We start from the raw sequence: 10,270 nt of genomic DNA, 5'->3' as shown, positions 1-10,270 counted from the left end.
AGAACACGTGCAGTCCTCTCGATTCTTTGTTCCCAGGGAGGGGCCTCTTTGGGTTGTCTCCGGCTTTGCTTGGTCGTGTGGTGATCTCAGGAATCCTGTTCAATGTGCCGGCCAGAAAACTCCCTCACAGGCAGTTGTGCTCTAGGTTCTCCTATCCCTTTCCTCGAGTCTAGATGATGCCCCCGGCTGTACCTCTCTGTCTGGGGTTTGGGGCAGGGAGCCTCTCTGCAGTTCTCCGTAGACCCCTCAGACCCAGTCAACTCCCAATCCACCAGTACTCCTGCCTAGATCTCTATCAGAGCCCTATTCTGGGGGTGAGAGGGAAGTAAACTTTTATCTCAGGTTAGTTGAGTTCTAATGGATACGTTGGGCGCCATTTTGTTGCAGTTTTCTCTCCAACCTGATCGGCCCGTACAAAGAAAACGCAACTCAATTAATATGAAAACAATCTAGCATCTAGATTGGGCAGATCCACCCTACACTGTCCTATTCCTAGCTCCCAAATCCCTCATCCCTTGCACCTTTTATTTGCCAGGTCTCCAGCTTCTCCTTCTCCCGCGACGACTCTCTCCTGATTCTTTCTTTTCTCCTCCCCTGACTCCTCCCCTCTCCTGACTCCTCCCCTCTCGCTCCCGACTCCTCCCCTCTCGCTCCCGACTCCTCCCTCTGCCCAAACCTCGAGCTCTTGCCTTTATTTTACAAATTCAGAGAGAACTCCAAGGCAAACCACAACAATGGACTGTGCCTAATCAGTTCCCAAGGCTTGCAGGGTTCGCACCCCCTGAGCAGCCAGCAAACCCACATGAGGGTCTGTGTCAAGTGGCCAGTCAGACAGACAGCCCCTCCTCAAGAACTGAAATACTTCAGAGCCCAGCACAACAGGTTGGCTGTGCTGCAGTCCCCACTGCCTCTATCACTGGGCCTGAATGATCGCTCTGTATGCACCCCATACAACGCCAAGCCCCCAAAGAACTGTATCTGAGAGAAACAACACCACAAATGAGTGGCTGACTTTATTCATCCAGCTCTTGGCAGATCCTTTTGGTATGGACAGATGTTGCTGCAGCTTCCGGCATGGGCCTCGAGTGCAGGGGGTAGTTTGGGGAAAGTCCAGAGGGCACGGCAGACAAACGCCATGCTTACTGGGCTCTTCTTGCAAACGAATGTGGAAGATTAGAATTATGTTCTCACACCACCAGCTTGGCTTAAATACTTCTCTGACAAAAATAATAATAATAAATTATCTTCAACTCAGAAAATAAATTGTGTTCAGCAGGGTGACAGGAGGGTCCATTCGTCGCATTGCACCACAGGGCTACCAGGAGAGGACAGACAGGCAGGATACCAACACAGGGGTCACAGGGCACAGGGCCCGCCTGAAGTGGGTAAACATGTGCCTTTGTCTCCAGGCAGGTGGCAGCCCTGGCTGTGTCATCCACAGGAGACGGGGCCTCCTTCCTCCTCACGTGCGCCTGGTCTTCTGTTTCTTGGTTTGTCTCTTCATGTCTTCTGGGCCACTGCTGTCAGAGGCCGCCTGGCCAAGGGCTCTGACTCCCTGAAGACGACTCGTCAGTTGCAGCAGCAAAGGGATGAGCTAGAATGAGAGAGACCGTGAGCACCAGGGAAGCGCCATGCATCTCCTTATGGGCGCCCCAGTGCCTGCAGAAGGCTGGCAGCGGGGGTTTTACAGAGGCTGTAACTCTCTACAGGCAACACCTCCTGAAGGGTTAGAAATGACATCACTGGAGTGAAAACCCTGGACGAAGCTGTGGGAAGCTGCCTGGTCCCCTCCAACCTTAACCTTCTACAATTTCTGTGAGCCGGAGCAACCTCCCATGGCCTATCTCCTGACTCCCGCCCTCCCATGGGGCCTTGGCTTCCCTACCTTGTCATGGTTGTAGCCTGCCAACAGGAGCAGCAGCGTCAGAGGCAGGGCAATATAGGACCCTTGCGCGATGTCTTGCTCAGGTAGCTTCCTCTGCAATGGGATAGCCGTGACTCCTTGTAAGTTCTCACTCATCGACCACTGCATCCAGAGAGTCAACCCACTCAGCCACCCACACTGGCACCTAAGATTACCCAGAATCCCTTGATATCCAAAAAGAAACTAACTGGGGTGCGGGTGTGAATCACCTGAGTCCTCCAAACCCCCGAGACTCAGATCTGGAACAGAAGCATATGGAAGACTCCAGCAGCTAAGAACCCCCTTGCTATCAAACCCCTTACAAATAAATTCACTCTGGCTGAGGATGACCTTGAGCCAGTGACCCTCCTGCCCCTACCTCCTGAGTGCTGAGATTAAAAGCATGTGCCACTGTGCCTGACTGATGTGTGCTACACCAGGGCTCTGCCACCAGAGCTCCACCCCCGGCTCTGCACGTCCGTGACTCAGTAACTCCCTGTCAGCTCCAGAGACGCAAAAGCTCTCATGGCTGCAGGCTGCTGTGGACCACCTGGGAATGAACGGAGTACACGGTGCTGCTGTGGTTATGAGCACTGTCTTCCCCACATTCCTCTGTTGAGATCTGTCACCTTTGAAGTCAGCATGACATACTGACAGAAGGGTCTGCGGACGCCACTTTTAGATGTGATTAAGTAACACAGAGAGAAGATCCTGTGTGAATGGGGCCAGCACCCTCTTACGTCATTGCCATCGGCCTGAGAGGAGCAGGTTCAGCCCCCGTGGTGCGACTGACCGGGCGGAGTGGAGCTGTAATTCACTCAGCGCATCTCCAGGTGAGCGGCTGCTGCTTGTAAGTAACCTGCTCTAAGGTGGATTCCTCAGCAGCCTGGACAGACTGACACGTGGCGCCTCTGTACAAGGACAGTCTGGCTACGAAGTCCGCAGGCATCTCAGAGAAACATTTACTAAATTCTTACCTTTCCTAGAAGCACTGAGCAACTGGAGCTGCTAAGTAAGGCTTTACTTTATCTAAAAGAATGTTTTACACTGTGTGTGTGTGTGTGTGTGTGTGTGTGTGTGTGTGTCTACATGTGCCATATGTGTGGTCAGAGGATAACCCATGGGAGCTCCCAGTCTGCACTCAGGTCATCAGGCTGGGTGGTGAGTGCCCTTACCTGCTGAGCGACCTCAATGGCACAGCCTCTCTTTTGAAAGGCAGTCTCTGGGCTCCGCTCTCAGCCCTGACCATGTTCAGGGTCAATGATCCTAAGCTTGGACCTGGAACCTATCTCTTCCACCAGAGACTTCTCTGTTAAGTTTACAGTGGTTCCAAAGCACACAAGTTTCCAGAAGCAACTGAAATGATCTCCTGAACGTGGAATACACTGGTTTTGATAGGAGCAGTGAAGGGGCCTACTACAGGGGCTGATAAATTGACAAGGTGGCACTGTATCCATGCCTGCTGACATCTACACACCCCTGTGTCTTCTGCATCGCCCGTGAAGCTGCAGTTATTGCTACATGTTGGAGTGTCCTAATGAAGGACCGCAACGCCACAGGTCACAGGGAAATGGTGTCCCTCCTCCTCAGATCCCAAGCCTGCGACCTAAGCGGTTCTGCTTGTGCATGACAGGTTGCCAGAGAGCAGGTGCCAGTGCACAGAGGAAGGAAGGTGTCCGGGGAATCTGAGGTGGGGAGTGATGTGGGCAGGAGCAGATGCTGTGCCCACAGCCTCCGTCTAAGGTCTGTTTAATGTCCCCACTCTTACTTACCGTGGGACTGAACACCAGAGTGATGTGTTTGTGGTAGCCCACTGCAGCGAAAGACACTTGCGGCAGGACGTAGTCGTACTGAGACCTGGGGAGCGTGGAGTCCAGAAGCACCACGTAGTTCTGTGGGTGCAGGGCAGGAAGCTCAAGCAAAGCAGGGGACACGTGGCAGCCATTCACAGCACTTCACAGTTTGTAAAGAACCCCGCTCTGGGTCTGTGCACCCAACCCATGGTCACCAACTTTCAGGCTGTAGCAGGCATGGGTCTCCGGTGGCTCTGGGTGGGATGTGACTTAACTGGCCCCCTAGCTGGCAGGTTTTAGAAAACGGAGGTCTGCGTCAAACTCCGGCACTCTGGCCGTGACCCTGGGAAGTCGTGACCCTGGGAAGCCTGCAGTGTTCACTTCTATCACCCGGATAAGGAGTAATGAAGGAGTAATGATTGTAAAATAGATTGTGGTCACAGTGGACAACAACCTCAAGTTCCATGACAGCCCCCACTCATTTACGCAAAGGGGAACCATGCAGCAGCCCCCCAGGATGACAGGGAGCTCCAGGAGAGCTCAACATATCCTAGATTCTCAGAGAATAGCCCCAACTAAAGCCATCGAAACCAGGTTCTCTGGCACGCCTGTCAAATAAGCGGACAGTCAATAACTGACACTGACAACAGTGGCCGGAAACCACCCGACTCTGGGGTGGAGGACAGACACCCAGACCAGAGCTTAGAAAATGCCGAGCGGGAGAACTTAGAGACACACTGTGACTGCCAAACACAGAAGGGGGTGCCATTACAGATGTAGGATTGTGGTCCTATCCTTAGAAATGGGAAAAAACAGTGGCAAGAGACTGACCACACAGGAGAAAGAAGCGCATCACAAGGCCAAGGAAGTCCAAGAAGGACAGCAGTCAGGAGCGCTAAGAGTAAGGGGTGCCCTGGTTCAGTTACCATGCTTCCCAACAGTGGAGCTGTGAGCAATGACTGGGTGGCATGTAATGAAAGAGCTGATGACCGGAAGCAGGTGAAGGACAGAACCGTCCCTGAACAGCACTGTTTGATTGCAAACAGTAAACAGAATGGGGCAGCTTTAAATCTGTACAATAGCTGCACTTCTTAATATATACATGTATACACATACATATACTACATACATACATAGACACACTACATACACACACAAATGCAGATACATGCACACACATACACAAACATATACATACACAAACACATACATAGGCACATATGCACACACAGAAACACTACAGACATACACAGACACACTACATATACATACAAAGGCACACACAAATATATACATACACTACATACATACACACACAAGTGCAGACACACACAAACATATATATATATATATGTACACAAATACATAAACAGGCACATATACATACCCAAACACAAACATAAACTGTACACATAAACACACATACACACACACATTCACAGAGAGACACATACATACACAACGTACACACGCACGCACACATGCACATACTGAAAAAGACACAAAGGAAGCCAGCCAATCAACACCCTCCACTCCTTAGTCCTGGATGTGGCGCTGTCTGATGGTTGTTTCCCAAGCCTCCTGCCAGGAATTTGTACTGCTTTTGTAAACAGAAAGACAGTGAGCTGGGAGACTCCTTCCAGCCCCCACTCTCTTCTGACTGACAGGCACTCATTTCTGGAGCCATATTCAGGCACAAGGGTGGCGTGCCCCAGCCTGGCTCACCTCACCATCTCGGAGCAGCGGTGGGAAATGGAAGAAGAGCGACTGACCCAGAGACACTGTCTGGATGGGGTTGTCGAGACTCTCGCTCTTGTACAGCTTCACCTGGGCGCAGAAAGGAAAGGGCACAGCTTACGATATTGAGGTGAACTTCATTGCACATGGGGCACCTCTCTTGGTCAGAGTGAGAGAATGTGGCTGGTAAGAAGGCGGCGGCGGCTCCCCTCTGAACAGGATACAATCCTCGCCCCTAAGGCTCCAGTGTGAGCAAGGCCAACCGTCAGTAATGCCTTCGTGGCAAAGAGGGAAAAGAACAGCTTCCGTATGTCGGGCGTGCAGTGAGCACTTCCTCAACAATGTCCCCATCCTAAGGACAACGCACTGTGCCTCCACAGAGCTCTGGAGAGCTGAACACACCCGGGGTCACACCGACTCATCCTGAGGCACCAGCTTGAGTTAGGTCACCCATGTGACCAGAACCACAAGTGTGCGCCGTGGCCTTTAGATCTGCAGCAGCTTCCTGCAAGGTCCAGCTCTGCACTGATCTGCGGGAGCGGTGGCCATCCTCCACCACGCACGGAAACGCAGGAGGGAGCCACCGTCCCGGACCACGTCTGAGGTTATGAGAGCCAGACCATGTCTATGCTCTTTGGCCACGCACAGCTTTGCAGGTAAAAGTTAATTCATTGGATACTTGGAAAAGGAGGTGATTTCAGCTGATTTTGATTTCTCGCTTTCCTAGAAAATTCAAGTGACTTGAACTCTGAGCCAAAATTCTAGCCCAGCACCAACAAGGTAGAACCAGACCGTGGTACCATCCTCACCTCTGCACCCCCCCTCCCTAATATACCCCCACCACAGGAGTGTGGCTACTCAGCCCACAGTCACCTTCATGGCACCCTGACACTATCTACCTGCCGACACAGATGCTATCCAGGGCCCAACTAAGTGTACTGAGAGCAAGTCAGAGGCCAGGCACATCCTCACTGGGCTAAACCTTTCACTGTGTTCTAAGCATACTGCCCAGGCCCCTGGACAAACTATTACCCTCTCTCAGAGGTCACAGCCTTTTTATAAAGGCTCTACATTTTCTGTGGATTTTGTCAGAGCTGGGAGAAAGGTGTGTCCAAGGTTCTGGTTTTAAAGGAGAGAACTGAGGGATATGGGAGTGTGATGTGTGGCCAAGGCAGCAAGAGAAGCAACTCCCAGACCGCCTGGCTCAGGCCATGCTCTGTTCCCAGGCGAGGAGAATGAACGGTACGGGGTCCTTCTGAGGACGCTCCCCTGTGCTGAGCCTTCATGGGACTCGACTGCCATCTGCCACACTACAGGCTTACAACTTGACACCCCAAACCAGACTCCCCCACCATTTGATGATCAGCTCCCAAGGCAGGTGGACGGGTGTTGCTTACCCCTTAACCTGCAGCAGGTGGCTGTCTGGCCGGCCCCCCTTGTAGCAAGCTAAAGCCAGAGCCAGCTGGGACAAACATCTCTCCCTTTGACTCTGGGTCTTTTCCAGGACTTACCCACAAAGTAGACAGATACTCGGAGGAAGTGATTACATTTCCACTCAGGTCAAACTGGTTGATCTGCCGGAAAACTATGATGTTTACGTCATCCACGTCATTGTTCCCAACCTGAAGAGAGAGGCGTACATTGAGCAGAGTGCAGGAGCTGCTTCCAAAAGGACCTGACCCAGGCACGCACAGCAAGCAATGGGCGTTAGAGTCCACACACACAGCATTACATGAGGGTGGTATTTATTTTCTAAGTTTTCACTGCCTGCTGACATATTTTAAAAGCTCATCTGGCAGCCCCAGCAGAGCAGAGCCCTGGCTGTCCGTGCCCACACCCTGTGGACACCAGAGGGCTCACTGCTCTTGCAGACCTGCTTAACTACAGTCCGCAACGTTGCCTTGAGGGCCTGGCCAAAGCATGAAAAGTAAAATCAGGAAAACCCTCCGGTGTGAGCAGCAGCTGCCCTGCTGTTTAAAATGGCAGAGGCCGTCAATCCAGCTCCTGGGTCAGCAAGTCGTACAGGGCCCACCACTCTGCAATAAGTGCCCTACTCTCCAGGCTTCGGCAGGCAGTCCTGCATGTGCCCCCAAACCCTCCAGGCTAGCCAGAAAGAACAGCACAACTTTCAAGTGTCTGAGCTACTTCCTGTGAATGGCATGGGCCGCAAGCTCATAGCCGAGAGGCTATAGGCCCTAGTGTGGAGCTCTAAGTGCATATTTTATATACCCAGAAGTCTGTGCTACGCAGCATGACTGGGGAAGCATATTTTGCAGTGGACAATGGTCAGTGCAGAGACACACAGTCAGTCCAACTACTGAGAGCGATGACTGTGAGTGCTCATGTCTACATGGCACATCTGCATCAAGCCACCACCTCGAAGACTCGGGGGACACCGGAAAGAAGGTAAGAGGATGGGAGGGGAACTGTGAAAGCCGCCTTCTGGACAATTGACAGCCAGTGCCCTCACGAACTCACAGAAGCCGCAGTTACCCTAACACGACAAGCCAGTCAATGTTGTTGCATAGATGGGGGGACGAGACCCAGCTCAGGAACTACTGGTAGTTGACGGCTCTGTCTTAGTTGGGGGAGAGAGAGTCATTTTCCTTTGGGGGTGTGGCCACTGTCAGGCAGCCCATGCTCCAACAGATACCCCAATGCGTGTTCAGACAGCACTGACTCAGTGGGTCACTGAGATAAAAAGGAAACGTGAATTTGGGAAGGATGTTGAGAAAGATTTGGAGGGAATTAGAAGGGAAGAAGAGGGTAGGTATGATTAAAATACACTGTACATATGTGTGAAATTCTCAAAAAATAAATACAAAATGTTAAATAATTGGATTTTTGTCTTTTAAGGCAGGGTTTCTCTGTGTAGCACTCGCTGTTCTGAAGCTGGTTTTGTAGATCAGGCTGGCTTTGAACTCAACAGATTCATCTACCTCTGCCTCCCTAGTGCTGGGGTTCAAAATGTGCGCTACTATGGCCCAGCTACATAATTAAGTTTTTTCAAAAGAACCCCTCCTCGGGGTTGTGGAGATGGCTTTGTGGACAAAACACTTGCTACGCCATGTGTCAGGACAAAAGTTTAGATCCCCAGAACCCACGTGAAAGGCAGGTGGGCACAATGGCCAGCCTATAATGGTAGCAGAAATGAAGTGGAGACAGCGGCTCCCCAGGGCAAGCTCAGTCTGTGAGTTCCAGGTTCTGCAAGAGACCTACCTCAGAAAGTAGAGAGCAATCAAGGAAGATGCCTCATGTCAACCTGTGGCTTCCACACACATCTTCACAAGTGCACACACCCACACACATACACATTACCACACAAGTACACAAAAAGACCAGACCAAGAAAAAGCCCCTCTTCAGACGCCACTCGAAAGGATGCTGAGTTAGGATTTACAACCCTACCCCGGAGAGCACTAACTACTGGACGGCACTGCCCGGCCATGGCAGGGGCGATGCTTACCTCAATCACCCGATGGTGGGGCAGCGCCCGCTCGATGTGGTCATTGCCTTCTGCCTTCAGCTGCACGTGGTACATGCACCCTGGCTACAAGGATACCAGTTGTTACTTCTCTATAAAGTCTGCCACACGTGACCTGAGCGTGACTTTGCTACAAGTGATCACCACACAGGACATCTCTGTCCCCCCCATTTCCCAATCTGCACCATCCACTTCCCAACGAGACCCTTTTAGAAGTGCACTGGTGACAAGATGCTGTCAGTGCCATAATTCCCTCCTGACGCAGCCCACTCTCATTCCCGACTCACAGGTTCAATGTGGCTCCTTTCCAGATTACAAGCATCTCCCTTATTCTCACAGACTCTTCCTCCCCCTGTGCTCACCCCATCCTTGACCTGTGCACGTCCAGTTACAACTGGAACCACACGGACCATCCTTACAATGGACAGGATCTGAGGCTGTTTTTCTTTTAAAAAGAGACTTAAATGCCCTTATTTATGTCTTTGTTTTATTATTCAATCTTATAGGACTATTATGTTCACTAGAGATACTGTGAAAAAGCTCTGGTATTCTCCTCTTTGCCTTTGGAACAAGATAAAGAGCTCTCAGCTCCTCCAGCACCATCCCTGCCTGGACACTGCCTTGCTCCCACCTTGATGATAATAGACTGAACCCCTGAACCTTTAAGCCAGCCCCAATTAAATGTTGTCCTTATAAGAGTTGCCTTGGTCATGGTGTCTCTTCCCAGCAGTGAAACCCTAACTAAGACAGAAGTTGGTACCAGGGACTGGGTATTGCTGTGATAAGGCCTGACCAAGCTTTTGTTTGGAAGGATGTTTGGAAAGCAGTGGGATGCTTTAAGTGGGGCCTAATGGGCTCTCCTAGTGGGAATATGGAAGATGGTGGTGCTGGGCATGATTTGAACTGTGGAGGCCTGCTGGTTCAAGATTTCAGCACTGGGCAAAGCTATGCCAATTCCCCTCTAGGGACCTCATTTTCCTACAGACAAACTGAAACAGGCATACAGGCTAAACACACACCCTGTCAGCCAAAATAGGGACACAGGGATTCCAGAGACCCGCCTCCAGCCGGTTGGCCCAGGCTATTCCACAAGGACACCACAAAATACCCAACAAAGCACACAGCCTCACCAGCAGTCCACGTAACCGGAACTTCCCCTCCTCGTCTGTCACGGTGTCTTCTCCATAGATGCTACAATCCTTCTGCCCCACAGCTTCCACTGCAACGCCCTGCTCTGGCTCTCCGTTTAAAGAGGACACTGTGCCGTAGCAGCTGGTGTGACAAGAGAAGAAACGGAATATGACACCTTCCGCCCTCGGAAGCCCAGGGCGCTTGTTTACCAGCAGTCCCAGGG

At 51.5% G+C, this 10,270-nt stretch overlaps 1 protein-coding gene across 2 annotated transcripts in view; it reads right to left on the bottom strand.

Annotated features, from left to right (window-relative positions):
* Nucleotides 1-977: 977 nt before the first annotated feature.
* Nomo1 (nodal modulator 1) overlaps nucleotides 978-10,270 on the bottom strand; it is a 50,815-nt gene continuing 41,522 nt past the window's right edge. Inside the window, exons 25-31 of one of the 2 annotated variants that reach the window (XM_087569545.1) lie at nucleotides 10,047-10,188; nucleotides 8,899-8,982; nucleotides 6,945-7,055; nucleotides 5,422-5,523; nucleotides 3,676-3,795; nucleotides 1,886-2,026; nucleotides 978-1,594 (exon numbers count right to left, since the gene is read on the bottom strand). In XM_087569545.1, coding sequence (XP_087425671.1) covers nucleotides 1,463-1,594; nucleotides 1,886-2,026; nucleotides 3,676-3,795; nucleotides 5,422-5,523; nucleotides 6,945-7,055; nucleotides 8,899-8,982; nucleotides 10,047-10,188 — 832 coding nt within the window. In that variant the 3' untranslated portion in view covers nucleotides 978-1,462. 2 annotated transcript variants of the gene reach the window in all.

The sequence above is a fragment of the Rattus norvegicus genome, chromosome 1 (genome assembly GCF_021556685.1).
Source record: "Rattus norvegicus strain SHRSP/BbbUtx chromosome 1, alternate assembly SHRSP_T2T, whole genome shotgun sequence".
Classification (NCBI taxonomy): Eukaryota; Metazoa; Chordata; class Mammalia; order Rodentia; family Muridae; genus Rattus; species Rattus norvegicus.
Note: the sequence above shows the minus strand (reverse complement) of the source record. Positions and strands in the feature narration are given on the sequence as shown.